General features: G+C 44.1%; 1 protein-coding gene across 1 annotated transcript in view; it reads right to left on the reverse strand.

The window, feature by feature from the left end:
* Nucleotides 1–16056, reverse strand: part of steep1 (STING1 ER exit protein 1) — a 37907-nt gene extending 21851 nt beyond the window's left edge. Inside the window, exons 1-4 of the mRNA XM_086000917.1 lie at nucleotides 15786–16056; nucleotides 9089–9206; nucleotides 8592–8633; nucleotides 4021–4159 (exon numbers count right to left, since the gene is read on the reverse strand). Of these exons, the coding sequence (XP_085857043.1) occupies nucleotides 4021–4159; nucleotides 8592–8633; nucleotides 9089–9206; nucleotides 15786–15909 (423 nt within the window). The 5' untranslated portion in view covers nucleotides 15910–16056. The remainder of the gene's footprint in view (nucleotides 1–4020; nucleotides 4160–8591; nucleotides 8634–9088; nucleotides 9207–15785) is intronic.
* Nucleotides 16057–16272: the final 216 nt, after the last annotated feature.

The following is a 16272-nucleotide window of genomic DNA, read 5'->3' on the forward strand; positions in this document are numbered from 1 at the left end:
CAAGGCCAATTAGAGATGGGCAATCAAAGCTGGCTTTGCCTGTGACACCCATATCCCATGAATGAATAAAAAAAGTCACAAATGATGTCCTCAGTGCCTGTGGTGCATTAACCCTTCGATGTCTCTGCAGCCTATGGCGCGATTAACTACACAATACTCCAAAGCATTTTTTTTAATTTTTTTAAATTGTCCAGCTCAGTGGGATTCCCTTCGCTTGGTTCCACTCTTGCCTATCCAATCGTAGCAGGGCACCTCCGGCAATGGCTTCTCTTCCAGTCTCCAAGGATCTATTTGTGGCTCCCCTTCTCTGATTCAGCTTCATGCTGCCCCTTGACCATCTGCAGACATGGGGTCAGCTTCCACATGTACGCCGAAGACACCCAACTCTACATCTTCACCATCTCTCTCAACCTCTCCACTGCCTCTGTGTTGTCAAACTACTTATCCAGTATCAAGGCTTGGATGAGCTGCAATTTCCTCCAGTTAAACAGTGAGAAAAATCAAAGCCATTGTCTTCATCTCTGCCACAAACTCTGTATCCTTACCACAAATTCTATCCCATTCTCTGGCTACTACTGTATCACGTGAGTGCAAAAGACGAGGCTGAAGCGTTTGCAACCATCTTTAGCCAGAAGTGCCAAGTGGATGATCCATATCGGCCTACTCCGGAGGTCCCCACCATCACAGCAGCCAGTCTTCAGCCAATTCGATTCACTCCATGCGATATCAAGAAAAAGCTGAGCGCACTGGATACACCAAAGGCTGTGGGCCCCGACAACATCCCGGCTATTGTGCTGAAGACTTGTGCTCCAGAACTAGCCACGCCTCTAGCCAAGCTGTTCCAGTACAGCTACAACACTGGCATCTATCCGACAATGTGGAAAACTGCCCAGGTATGGCCTGTCCACCAAAAGCAGGACAAATCCAATCCGGCCAATTACCGCCCCATCAGTTTACTCTCAATTATATGCAAAGTGATGGAAGGTGTCATCAACAGTGCTATCAAGCGGCACTTACTCACCAATAACCTGTTCACTGATGCCCAGTTTGGGTTCTGCCAGGATCACTCGGCTCCAGACCTCATTACAGCCTTGGTCCAAACATGGACAAAGGAGCTGAATTCCAGAGGCGAGGCAAGAGTGACTGCCCTAGACATCAAGGCAGCATTTGACCAAGGGTGGCAACAAGGAGCCCTAGTAAAACTGAAGTCAATGGGAATCGGGGATGTTCACTGATGACTGCACAGTGTGCAGTGCCATTCACAACTCCTCAAATAATGAAGCAGTCCATGCCCGCTTGCAACAAGGCCTGGGCGATGGTCAGGCTTGGGCTGATAAGTGGCAGGCAACATTCGTGCCACAGAAGTGCCAGGCAATGACTAGCTCCAACAAGCGAGAGTCTAACCACCGCCCCTTGGCATTCAACGGCATTACCATCGCCAAATCCCCCACCATCAACATCCTGGGGGGGGGCGGGGGGTGGTCACTATTGACCAGAAACTTAACTGGACCAGCCACATAAATACTGTGGCAACAAGAGCAAGTCAGAGGCTAGGTATTCTGTGGCGAGTGTCTCACCTCCTGACTCCCCAAAGCCTTTCCACCATCTACAAGGCACAAGTCAGGAGTATGATGGAATACTCTCCACTTGCCTGGATGAGTGCAGCTCCAACAACACTAAAGAAGCGCAACACCATCCAGGACAAAGCAGCCCGCTTGATTGGCACCCCATCCACCACCTTAAATATTCACTCCCTCCACCACCAGCGTACCGTGGCTGTAGTGTGTACCATCTACAAGATGCACTGCAGCAACTCGACAAGGCTTCTTCGGCAGCACCTCCCAAACCCGCGACCTCTTCCACCTAGAATTACAAGGACAGCAGGCGCATGGGAACACCACCTCCAAGTTACACACCATCCTGACTTGGAAATATATCGCCGTTCGTTCATCGTCGCTGGGTCAATATCCTGGAACTCCCTACCTAACAGCACTGTGGGAGTACCTTCACCACACGGACTGCAGCGGTTCAAGGCGGCGGCTCACCACCACCTTCTCAAGGGCAACTAGGGATGGGCAATAAATGCTGGCCTTGCCAGCAACGCCCACATCCCATAAACAATTTTTTTTAAATTTTTTTTAAAAAGGCTGAACCAATTGGTTTGCAATCTCGCCATCCTTTTTAACCCTGAGTTGAGCTTCCAACCGCATATACTTTTCATTACAAAGACCACCTATTTCCACCTCCCCAACATTACCCGCCTCAGCCCATCTGCTGCTGAAACCGTCATCCATGTCTTTGTCACCTCCAGACTCAACTATACCAATGCATTCTTGGCTGGCCTCCCATCCTTCCCCCTCTGTAAACTTCAGCTCATCCAAAACTCTGCTGCCCATATCCTAACCTGCACCAGATTCTATTCACCTATTATCTCTATCCTTACTGACCCAGTCTCCGAAAGCCTCCAATTTAAACTCATCCTCTTGTTTAAATCCCTTCTTGTCTTTGCCCCTCTGCAGCCTTCTCTTGCCCTACAACCCTCCCCCCTCCAATCTTCTGACTAAGCTTGTTTGCAGCCTTCCCTCACTTCATCCCGCCATGCCTTTCAGTCGTCTAGTTCCCATACCGTGGAATTCCCTTCCTAAACCTCTCTGGCTCTCCGCCTTCCTTTACGGCCCTTCTTACACCCAGCTTTGTCCAAGCTTTTGTTCACCTCTCCGAATATTTCCTGCTTTGCTTCAATGGCCATTTTTGTTTGATTACACCTCGGAAGTGCCTCAAGACGTTTTTCTATATTAAAAAGGTACTATATAAATGCAAGTTATTGTTGCTGTTAAATGTGTTGAACATGGTTTATGAACTCTTCCAATCTCTCAATGGGTAAATGATGTGACAACTGAGTGATACAAAACACCATGTTCTTCCCAAGTTCGATAACTGGTCTATGCTGAATTAGCTGATGTCAGCCACATCGGCAGTGATGGTGATGCTACTACTGCTTTCAAAGCTCTTAGGTTGGGAGGAAAGATAAAAACCAACCAGGGACTGCTGTCCAGAATCTCCTGCTGGAAAAGGCAGACTCTGGGCAGATAATGGTTTGGTTGCAATGACCGCCACAAAGTTCAACAGCTAGCTGATATACCCTGCCCAGATGCACATATAGAATTCCTCGTTTACCTGCAAAGAATCTCATTTTGCATTGTAAAATAAAAAAGTACATTCATGGAAACACCACCACCTCCAAGTCACACACCATTCTGACTTGAAAATATATCACCATTCCTTCATCGTCGCTGGGTCAAAATCCTGGCACTCCCTCCCTAACAGCACTGTGGGAGTACAGTCACCTGACGGACTGCAGTGGTTCAAGGCGGCAGCTCACCACCACTTTCACAAGGGCAATTAGGGATGAGCAATGAATGCTGGCTTTGCCAGCAACACCCACATCCCATGAACGAATAAAAAAATGTTTTAGTCTTACCAAAATAAGTTGAAAAAATCCTCCAATAATCCATAAATGGCTGTCATAACTATATAGGCTAGCATCAAAGCATGCGAGTACAGTAATGGGAGGGGAAAAATTTAAGTTTAATTACTCCTCCCCACCCTTCCATTCCCAACTTCAGTTGTGTTGTTTGGGGAAGTACTGAATGGAAGTCAGGTGCTGTACCAGAAAAGTCAATGCCTTTTTAGCATATTATATGCACATATTTTGCTGAGTCAGTCACTTTTGTATATTCTAGATTAGACTACATAATCAACTATTCTGGGAATTTTCTTTTCTGTATTCTTCTGTTGTCCATACCCCAATCTCGCCATTGAAAATATGTTAACAGTTTAATCTAATAATCTTGTTCGCCCGAATACTGAACTCTTGTGCGGTCCTTAATGAGTTGTTATGTATTGTCCCAAGTAATTATTTTTTGTTAGGTGACCCTTTAAACTGCTTGATAGTCAATTAAATTAGAAAATGACAATATTTAACTATTTAAAAATTCCACCTCATTTTCAGAGGGTTACCTTCTTTGGCGGTTCCTGCTTCTGGCTGTATATGCTAGTGGTGCCAAACCCTTGGCCGAACTTCACCAAAGCACCGTCTACAATGAAAGTAACTGGAGTGTTCTTCTGCTGGTGCTGATAAAAGAGGAGGAGTCCACATCTGCAAAAGGTACACAGTCACCATACTGTACCAGACAGTCAAGAGAAACAAATATCTAGACATTTTGGTAAGTACATGGCATTTCAGAAATATTAAACCAAACCCTCACAAAAATAGCACAAATTTTATATCATCAGATAACACGTCACCATTAAAAAACACAATGTTCAAAAGAATATTAAAAATTTATAATCAACTCCTTATATTTTGTTCCCAAAATTGAGAAGATTGGGCCTATACTCTCTGGAGTTTAGAAAAATGAGAGGTGATCTCATTGAAACTCATTGAGGACTGACAGGTTAGAAACGGAGAGGTTGATGTCCCTGGTTGTGGAGTCTAGAATTAGGGGGCACAGTCTCAGGATAAGGGGTCGGCCATTTAAGACCGAGATGAGGAGGAATTTCTTCACTCAGAGGGTGTGAATCTTTGGAATTCTCTGCCCCAAAGGGCTGTGGATGCTGAATTGTTGAGTATATTCAAGGCTGAGATTGATAGATTTTTGGACTCATGGGGAATCAAGGAAAATGCAGATCAGGCAGGAAAGTAGAGGTTGAGGTAGAAGTTCAGCCATGATCTTATTGAATGGCGGAGCAGGCTCGAGGGGCCGTAAGGCCGACTCCTGCTCCTAATTCTCGTGTGCTTAAAATTCTGCTGCTTCGCTCTGAATTTTTCCACTGAATATGAATGCAAGGAACATGGTTTGGTTTTAAATAAATGAAACAAATGGAGCAGATACAGCAAATGTAGCAAAGTAATATAAATGTAACAATATAATTTAAGATATAGTACAGGTCAGCATTTTCAAACACGGAAATGTTTTATTAAGGGCTTATTACATGCCTAACCGTAACCTCTGCTGTTAACAATTCAGTTTAAAGACTTTTATATAAAAACAATTCTCAAGTAAATCCAATTTAACAGTCTATTCTGGTAATCATCTCTTCAAATGTTTCTCCTTTCTATGCAAAATCAGATCTGACAGAGGATGTATTTCACAAGTGGTGTGCTAAATAACTCCTGATACAAGGGATAAATTCCTTTTGCAGCTCCTTAAAATTAAATAATGGGGTTATACCGCAAGCTGTTTTGAACACCCACGTTTGGCATTATTTTGCACATTGTGAAATCAAAAATTGTACTTTGCTACTCCTCCCAATGTTGGATAGACTTTCACTTCATCACTCCATAGTGCTCATTCTAGTACTCTCTCGTGACTAGATTCTTCAAATTGAAGAGATTAAACTGAGTTTGCACCCAGCACTACCACTTTAACATTGCCGTGTGTAAGGGGAACTGCTTCAAACTGCCTTGGAAGTCAAAGCAGCATATAATCTTGTAGACAAATTCATTATGCGCACGGTAAAATGCAACTCATAACTCTCTAAAACCCAAGACAATCGAAGAGTTGAATACTGTTCCTACATCTGGGGAGGCTCTTCTGGCTATTTTCTCATATCCCTGGACAAGATACAAGGGGAAGCCCGTTACCCAATGGGTCAGTATTTTCTCATGTCCCTGGACAAGTTACAAGGGGAGGCCCGTTGCCCAATGGGGAGGCCCGTTGCCCAATGGGGAGGCCCGTTGCCCAATGGGGAGGCCCGTTACCCAATGGGTCAGTATTTTCTCATGTCTCGCCTCCAACCTCTTTCTTCACTGGAAGCTATTCAATTGTTACTGATCCTCTGTACTTTCCTCTCTTGTTCCTCTTAAGCTCTAAATATGCCCTTCTTCACACACTTCCTCCTCCCTATACCCTCACTGGATCAAAACTTGCGCAGTCGCCGAGCCTAATTCATTCTTATCCAGGAGTTCAAAATTCTGAAATTCTTTACTTATTTCTCTTAAAACTTATAGATTGTGGGGCAGAGTTTCCGCTTTGGGCACAATTGGCAATTCGGGTACAAATTGTGCCCAAAATTGCACTAGGTTTGAGAAGTGTTTCTCCGCCCCCCGCCCCAGGAGGTTCTGCTCAAACTAATTTGCATATTGCTGAAAATCTACCATGAACCAGTGCATCAGGCAGCATTTTAGAATTGTTTTTTTTTTTTTTTTTTTTTAATTTTGCTTTAAAAAAATATTCCTCGATATATTTAAGAGTGGTAACATCGAAGGCCTACAAACTCACAATAGCGATTAATTCGATAAGGGGGTGTGGCCGGCTTCTAGCGCGATATTTTTTGAACTAATGCAGAAAATTGCGGAAGCTGGATTTGCGCTTAAAATTCCGCGATCTTTTGCAATGTTTTCGTCGATTTTGGGCAAATTGCGCCGAAAAGACCAGCGCAACTGAGTGGAAATTCAAGGCCAGGTTTTTTGTATTTTTAAACCCTAGCTTGTCTTTATGTAACTATCACTTTTCAACTTATCGCACGTATTCTCCAACATTGGTGGTGTTCTGCAGCTGGGCCCTCGATCTAGGTTTCTCATTACATTTTTTTTGAAAAAGACTACAGTATCGCCAATCCTATTTTAATAAAAAAGAGGATGGGATGATCGGAGCTACAGAAACAATTTACTTCCACAGCTACCATCTACATCGCTCTACAGTGTCAAATAAAGATGGCACCTCGCATCCATAGTGTAGTACTACATCCAGTGGCCCGGTGGACAACTGAAAGATCACAATTTCAACAGTGGAAGTCAATTTTGTTTCAGCGATTTATAAGCGATTCATTAAGGGTAGCTACTGCACAGAACAACTAAACTTCTGAACAAGCTCCAATCAAATGCTTCCCATCAAAACCATGGTTATAACTACAGGAAACTCTTCGGTATCCGGCGTGTTGCCAGTTGATCAAAAATTCCAGATGACGGAGAGGGTTATCTACCGAGGCTATTTTTAACAAACAAAAATTAAAAAAATCAAGAAATGTGCAGTATACAGTAATTGGGTACTCACCTACAGAATGTTGTGTTAAATGGATGGTGGAAGATGCTTGATTGAGTACAGTACGCCCAGTTGAGGGTAATGCAATGCAATGACTACCAGCAGCGCGGGAGACACACAGCACCCCTATAAAATGGCGGATCGGAAGAGACTACCGGCAGCGCGGGAGAGTCAGACTCCTGTTATTGAGGTGTTCCGACTTCCGACAGCGCCAAGAAGCCGAGTAGAGGCAGTTTGGAGAACTACCCCCACTGACTAACTCGGCCACCACGGGAGACTCGGACTCGGCAACACTGCCGGTTGTTTTCGGAGTGAGCATTTTGCCGGTTAATAGAGAATTCCAGATATTTAGGTGCCGTTTAAACGAGAGTTTCCTATAGTTAGTTTCCTCAAGAAAGCAAAAAAGAACTTGCATCTATATAGCATATTTCACATCTTACAGCCAATGAATTACTTTTGTGATGTAGGCAAATGTACCAGCCGATTTGCAAATGGCAAGGTCCCACAAACAACGAGAAAAATAATCAGATATTTTTATAAAATATAAAAGTGATGTTAGTTAGGGGATTAATGTGCACCAGAAGAGCTTCCCTGATTTTCTACTAATATGCCATGGGATCTTTACATCCACTGGAGCAGGAAGACAGGGTCTCAGTTTAGACTCTTATCCAAAAAATGGCCCCTCCACAATGCAATACCCCTTCAGTGCTGCACCGAACTGTCAGATTAGGCTAGATTAAGTGTTCAAGTCTCTGAAGCGGGGCTTGAACCCACGACCTTCTGACTCACAGGCAAGAGCGCCACCACTAAGCTGATATATAAGTCACTGTTTGTGCTTGATTTCCCCCAAGCCTTTAGGATTTGCTCTCTCGCCCTCCTAATTCATATCAATAACTTCTTCAAATCGTTATCCAGCCCATTGTGCATGTTTTCCTACATAACATGTTTGTCCACATAAGAAGTCATTAAGTAATTCATTATAGGTGAAATATGCTGAGAAATTGGAGACATAATAAGATAGTACAGTACATAAATCCAAGTCTTTTTCTAATCCACTCTTTTGCTGATGATTCCATTCTAAATGCAGCAACCTCCTTCAGATTGCATACCCTCAGTTTGATGACTGAATTACTATGTTTGATCTTGTCCATTAGCAAACAAAAATCTTGTTTCTTTCAATTCTTGGACGACACAATTTTGTCGTAATTTCTCGCATGGGTAACCAACAGCAACTACCTCTTACCATTGATGGCTCTACTTCTAATCTTCTTGATCCGTTGATATTCTTGGTCTCACTATCACCTCCATTGCTAAAGCTGCCTCCATGAAGCTCAGTTTCCTCTTGAACAACTCTTAACCCTATAAAGTTTTAACTAACGCTACTGTAGGAACACCATCACCCAAGGACTGCAGCAGTTTATAGCAAAGGCCCACCACCTTTAACGCCACTTCACTTTTGAGTACACTTGGTCTTGACTTCCAGAGTGCAACACCACAGGAGACCGCTTTTTACAATAAAATTCCAAGTAAATGATGAGTACTTACTTTCCACATTTTTTCCTGAATTGCTTCTCTATCCCTTGTGGCCTACAAATGGGGAAAAAAATAAAATGATAAATGTTTTGAGCAATTACTATCATTAACAATTCACGCTTGAATTTTATTTTAAATTGACCCGGATCTGTTTCATGAAAGTAATGGATGAGATGGAAATTACTTCTGCAATTAGATTACCCACGACCATGTGTGCTACATAGTTATCTCCTCCCTCAGTTTTCTTTTCTCCAGTGAAGCTCTGCAAATCTCTCCTCAGAACCATAGAGTCTCAAGACCCAGAACCATGCATTTCATTCTTCTCCATACCCTCTTTAATACACTGATGTCTTTCTGAAGGCAAGGGAATGAAAGTACTACTTTGCATCTGGCCAGTAAAATCATTGACCCAAGAATATCTGATACCACGACAGGTCATAGTTCACTATCGAAGGCACACTCCAACCTCCATCGAGGCTTCCAGAACACATCGAACACTGCCACCTTACCTTCGAAGATAAATGCTCTCATCTTCCTCAATATTACAGAATTTATGAGCATGCTTAGATGCATCAATGACCCGCGCTCGGTCTTGTGGTCTCATGGGCAGTTTCTCCAAATGACAATCTGAAGGGGCAAATAAAAAAATTGATTTAAAAAGCATGCACGTCACTGCCTTGATCGCTTAGTGAGTAGCGTGAGATTGAACCGTATAGACCAGAAATTCCCACGTTTGAACCTAATCTATGCAGCGTTAACAGAGCTCTGCCAGGGCAGAAGTTGGGGTCCAATTTGTCAGTGTTCCTGGGTTAGGGAATTAGTGGGGGGGGGGGGGGGGCGGAATCAGATAAGGTTCCTGCTTCATCCAGTCAAATAGCCTGCCAACATTCACCGTCTAGGCGAATATATAAAACATGGCCTCAATGGGGAGATAGTAGAGGACTGCAGGCGCTTAAGGAAATGTAACCTAGCATAAGTCTTCAGGAAAAAAAAAAGGTAATAGAATTGCAGGGGAAAAAATGCTCAACTTTTGGGAAGATGTACATTTACCTGCAATTCTTGGAAAAGGGGAAGAGATAAGAGGTAAATCATTATTTTTTTTTCAATCTCTCCACATCTCCTTATCCCAAGGTGAACTGAACCAATGTTGTGAGATCCTCCATGTAGTAACCCAAATATGAACCAATTTAAAAACAAATGGGAGTGCGGTAGGAGAAAACATAGGTAGGCTAATTTCACTGCAGTAGCTTCAAACCAGAACTAACTAAAGGATGGCTCGAGATGAAATGTGAATGGCCTGGGCAGAATGAAGGACAGCTGCCACATGGGAGGCATCCTTTGTTCCTTGAATATCTCTCAATGTCTCTTAATCTCTCCGGCTTTCTATCCTATCTCTGACCTTCCCTTTTGTTCTTTCATCCCCTCCCCCTTTTCCCAGCCCCCACTTGCTTTAAAATCTATCCCTCTTCCTGCTTTTTTCCCAGTTCTGACGAAGGGTCTTCGACCTGAAACGTTAACTCTGTTTCTCTCTCCACGGATGCTGCCCTGGCCTGCTGAGTTTTTCCAGCATTTTCTGTTGTTATTTCGGATTTCCAGCGTCCGCAGTATTTTGCTATCGTAATAGTAAACCCGAGTTGTTTTAGGTCAGAGGTAATAATGACAGCTTTAGTAAAATTTTGCAGACCTTGCAGTTTTTTTCATAATGCCAGTCTATCTAAATAATCAAAATAGTGCATGGGGGAGGCACAGTGGTGCAACTTATCTGCAATTCTCCACACAACCATCTCAAAGAAGTTACTATGGGAAGCAGTAAAGCCCTTGCCACCGAGAGGGAAGGAGGAGCTTCAATTGAGGGTCAATCTGGGTGACCAGCTCCAGCATGGCACATATGAAGGCGTGGGAACTGGGCTCCAGTCTGACTTATAAGCTTAAGGAATACGCAAAGCACAGGGAGAAATAAGAAGGGAAAAAAGATCAATTCAAGAAGAAAAAATTATGCCGGAGTCAAAATGTCCTCTCGCATTCATGCTAGCTATATTAAAAGAGAAATGGGACTGATCACATGACTTGCTGGTCGTTAAAGGGATAACCTCTTCCACTATTTTTTTTTTTTTTTTTTAAGTATTGCAGAACTAAAAAAAATTCCCAACCACCACCTCATTAAGAATAAGGGTCCCTATTTGTTGATTTTTTAAAAATGCTATAAAGTATTGGAAGTGGTGGTTCGGTTTTTCTGCTATATTACTACTTTAGTCTAAATCAGTAGTGCTCATAATGCCAAGGAGTCACTAGATCACCTCCCCTTCACTTGTGGCACCTTAGCATACCCACTGTTCTGCAAACTGCGAGGCTTGCATTCATACTCTGCCTAGCTGTAGGATATTACCAGAAAGGGTATATTGGCCTTGGAAGGTGTGCAGCGCAGATTGACCAGAATGTTACCCGGGCTCCAAGGGTTAGATTATGAGAGATTACATAAACTAGGCTTGTATTCCCTGGAATATAGAAGGTCAAGGAGTGATTTGATTGAGGTTTTAGGATTTTGAAAAGGAATTGATAGAGAGAACCGTTTTCCGCTGGTGGGGGAGTCTAGGACAAGGGGACATGGCCTTAAAATCAGAGCCAGGCCATTCAGGAGAGAAGTTAGGAAACAGTTCTTCACACAAAGGGTGGTAGAAGTGTGGCACACTGGCCCACAAAAAGCAGATGATGTTAGCTCAATTAATAATTTTAAATCGGAGATCGATATGTTTCTGCTAGCCAAAGGTATTAAGGGATATGGGGCCAAGGCAGGTAGATGGAGTTAGGATACAGATCAACCATGATCTAACTGAATGACAGAACAGGTTCAAGGGACTGAATGCCCTACTCCTGTTCCCATGTGCCTACGTTTTTGAATTTGGGTTATGAACAGCGAGTGCTGAAGACGTCGTTGAGACTCGAGAAACTTAGGTGAAGTCTGCCTCAAAGACTCAGCTGGTTAAGAGAATGTGTAGCAGAGCCACACAGACCAAGGTCATCTTCCGTTTTGATCCCTGATCTGTGCCATGTTTATCGTTCCTCGGGTAAAGCAGCAGAGATAGGGGTGCTACAATTAGCTTCAGTGCCCCCAATTTAGGAAGTAAAAACAGTCAGGGCTCCCACTCTAGATAATGATCCAGTGATCAATACGTGTGTGGTTGTCAGGTAAGGGCTGGATCTTAGAGTTGTGATGGCCTAGCATCAAATAACCTGCCAAATCTCACAATGTAGGTCCACATGTTGAAAATGGTTAGTTGGTGAAGTACCAGAAGGCAATTGGCACCTGTAAAACCATACATCCTGTTATCTCATTAAAAATACAGGAAACTCTCTTTTAACCGGCACCTAAATATCCGGAAACCTCTCTTAACCGGCAAAATTCAGGAGTAGGCTCAGGTACGTTTTACTGTATATTAGTGGCCGTGTAACCGGGGCTCCTGCACCTGTGGCCGTGTACGGGGCTCCTGCACAAGTGCCGTGTAACCGGGACTCCTGGATCTGTGGCCGTGTAACTGGGGTTCCTGCACAAGTGCCGTGTAACCGGGGCTCCTGCACCTGTGGCCGTGTACGGGGCTCTCGTACCTTGGTAAGTATACCTCTCTGTAATCCGGACTTTTTGGATCAACCGGCACCACGCCGGTCCCGTCGGTGCTGGATAAAAAAAAGAGTTTCCTGTATATATTTTTTTCCATATGCAAGGTTTTGATCATTCTACTGAATGCACTTTCCAGCAGCCCAGATACTGTCAAATACACCAGATTGTATTTATCATAACTTGATTTGTTGTAATATCTGTATCAACAAAAACTCAAAAATATATAAGTAGCAGCTTGTATTAATTCTGTGCAAAGTGACAATGGCTTCAGATGAAGAGAAGGAAAGAAAATTAGAAATTAAATTGACTTCCATGGAAATAGAAATCGGGCGAGACGTATAATGGGATCAGATAATCGCCCATTTAACACTATTACCCAAAGTCAAAATTACCTCAAGGGGTCAGGTTTCGCATGTACACTGATGACATCCAGCTCTACCTCTGCACCACATCTCTCGACCCCTTCAGTGCTGCTCTGTTGTCCGACATCCAGTCCAGAATAAGCCACAAAGTCCTCCAGTTAAAACATTAAGACTGAAGTCATCGTCTTCAGCCCCCCCCCCACCCCCCCCCGCATCACAAACTGCATACCCTCACCACTGATTCCATCCCCCTCCCCAGCCATTGCCTCAGGTGGAACCAGACTATTTGTTTCCATCGCCCACCTCCCTAACATCGCCCACCTCCACCCAGCTGCTGCCAAAACCTTTATCCAGACCTTTGTAACCTCCAGACTGGACTATTCCAATGTTCTCCTGGCTGACCTCGCATCCTCAGCTCATCCAAAACTCTGCTGCTCACATGCTAACCCACACGATGTACCACCGACCCATCACCCCAGTGCGCACTGGCCTACCTTGGCTCGCAGTCCCCCAGTGCTTCAAATTTAAAATTCTCACCCTCATGTTTAAATCCCTTGCATTTATATAGATAAATATTCTAAGGATATATCGATAAATATTCTAAGGATATATCTATATATGTATAAAAAGTTCATCAGCTGAATAAAGAACTGAAATGTTTGTCGCACAACTGGGTAAGACAGCATGTCAACACCCTACTGAGATGAATTTAAAATGCAATGGTAAATCACAAGGGAGCTAGAAAAATAAGATTGCTTCACAGTAATTTATTAAACTTTTATACTGTTGAAGCTCCACCTGTCTTTTTTTTTTTACTTTAATCGCTGCTAGTGGGATTTTCACAAAGGCAGATCAAAAAACTGCTGGACTCGGGAGATAACCCCCGAGGTACAAACAGAATATATGAGAGTTAGCTGGTGAACATGGTGTTTGCATGACTTAATTTGTATCTGCAGTCCTTGTTCATTCAGTTTTCCCCTCACTCAGGGAATTAATTCTGTTTTCATGTTACTGTGTATTGTCAAGGCCCTGTGGCTTGGAGGTGTGGGGTAAATGCACTTACATTTTCCCCAGTCAGCAACAGGACAAGGTCATGGCTCATAGGCAGGTATACAGACAGGGTCAGATGTGTGAACCACTGGTTCAAGGGCAGGGGCTCAGGACTTGGCAGAGGCTTCACTCCCAATATCAATCAAATGAGCTGGGGTTTGGTCTTAGCAGTGTGGCCTGGACCAGTGTGATTGGGGGGGGGGGGGAAGAGAGAGGAGGAGGGCAGCTGCTGGATTGAGCAGATTTTGAGACAAGTACGGAAGAAGGTGCTTCAGTCACAAGAACTAAACCCTTTATTCTTTATCTTGAGCATCGCCACCAACATTAGAGAACAGATGCCAGTCAATAACATGCTGGATAACACAACGGTGGTGAATATTACAAAACAACAAATGACAGACCACCTAAAGTAAAAGTACCTAAAGTATGAGCTGGTGCTGACCCAAATCATTGGAAGTTTAGAACAAGGACAGGCCAAAGAACAGTGTCATGGTGGAGGACCATGCAAATGAAACACATTGAACACCCTGTAAACTGAGCTCCAAGAACCAACACAAATTGGGAAGACCCAGTAAAAACCAAGGCCTAAAAGTTAGATTGTGCCCAGATTGGAGCAGACATTGTACAGGCCTAATGACGCCGGTGGGGGGGAGCTGTAGAATTATACAGCACAGGAGGCCATTCGGTCCATCGTGCCTGTGCCTGCTCTTTGAAAGAGCTATCCAATTATTCTCACTCCCCTGCTCTTTCCCCATAGTGGTGCAAATTTTTCTGTTCAAGTATATTTTCAATACCCTTTTGAAAGATACTTTCGAATCTGCCTCCACCATCCTTTCAGGCAGTGCATTCCAGATCATAAGAACTCGCTGCGTAAAAAACATTCCTCCTCTCCCCTCTGGTTCTTTTGCCAATTATCTTAAATCTGTGTCCGCTGGTTACCGACCCTCCTGCCAGTGGAATGTTTCTCCTTATTTACTCCATCAAAACCGGGGTGTGGGGGAAAATCGGGAGGCGATGCGAGTGGCAGCGGCCATGGATTTAATGTAGGGCCAGGAAGAGTACTCCTGTTACTGCCGGCTCCACAATGAGGTAAGTAAAAAAAAAATCAAGCTTCCCTTTCTGGTGTCAGCTCCTTCAGTCCCTTTAAGGACTGCCAAGCACCTGAAGAAACTGACTGTGGCATGCATGGTGCATGCTGTACCTCATTGAAGTATTGGCCTAGGTTAAGTGTTCAAGTCCCAACCTTCTAACTGACACAAGAGTTCTAGCACGAAGTGAAGGCTGACGCGCCTGAAGAAGTTTTCCTATCGTCCTTTTTTAATGTTCTGACACAAGTCTTCTCCCAAAATGTTAACTGTATTTTCCCTTTCCAGATGCTGATGGGCCGGCTTAGTTTCCAGCTTCTTCCATTTTTATTCCACATTCCCTTCATACAGTTTTTCTTTTTATCCCAGCACGCTGCAGTACCACACATTCTCAGACGTGTCATCTCACTGTATCACCAAGTTTGTCATGGACCTTTACATAACCATATTCAGCGGGGGAGTCCGGAACCAGGGGTCACAGTCTAAGGATAAGGGTAATAAGGGTAAGCCATTTAGGACAGAGATGAGGAGGAATTTCTTCACCCCGAGAGTGGTGACCCTGTGGAATTCTCTACCACAGAAGACAGTTGAGGCCAATTCATTAAATATATTCAAGAAGGAGTTAGATATATTTCTTAAGGCTAAAGGGATCAAGGGGTATGGGGAGAAAGCAGGGACAGGGTACTGAATTTGGATGATCAGCCATGATCTCAATGGCGGAGCAGGCTCGAGGGGCCGAATGGCCTACTCCTGCTCCTATCTTCTATGTTTCTATTCTACATATGTCATCCCATTATACTTCAGGGTTTTATTTAAGCTGATTTTGCACTATATTGCTTCATGATACTTTTGATTAATTTATAACAAAAACATAATCACCATCAATCAAACCTCCCAAATCTCATCTGTAATTTTTTTTAAACCCAAGGAGAAAAAAATAATACCCCACGCCCGCATTTGCTGTGTAAAAAAAAGTTTCGCATGTATATTTGTGTCCTGCCTGGGAAGGTCCTCACCCTCACCACCACCCCCGCAGAACTCAATACTCGAGACCGAGGCTTCGGGGCCTGTCGAGACTCAGGCGCTTGCTTACCGAGAACCAGCACCATTTGTCCGCAGAGACAGTAATAAACGTGCAGGGGCTTCTCGCCATCGTCGTATTCCTCGCGGTCCCGGGTGTCGGAGCACACCACGCTGCGAGACACCACCTTCGGCATCTTGGTTCACTCCGGGTCGGGACGAGACAGACGGAAACCCGTAACAACCGCCTCCTCCGCACTAGAGATAGAGGCTATTCCCCAGCCGCCATCTTGGAAATTCAGACCGCGATGTGTTGTGGGATCGCTTGCAAAGATTTTGCAAGCGGTTGTTCAGTGTGGGCTGAGTGGAAGTGCCCACTAACAGTACCTGCCCACATTCGCTCATGCTTTCTCACAAAATGGCGACAGACCTCATCCAAAGAAACACAGAACTGTCATTTAATTAGTCCTAAGGGTGACCCCGAGCTTCCGGTCGCCTGTCATTTCAATTCCTCCTCCTTCTTCTTAGGCAGTCCCTGGGAACCGAGGATGACTTGTTTC

This window comes from Somniosus microcephalus, chromosome 1, assembly GCF_052327205.1.
Source record: "Somniosus microcephalus isolate GS21.2 chromosome 1, FLI_Smic_1.0, whole genome shotgun sequence".
Taxonomy (NCBI): domain Eukaryota; kingdom Metazoa; phylum Chordata; class Chondrichthyes; order Squaliformes; family Somniosidae; genus Somniosus; species Somniosus microcephalus.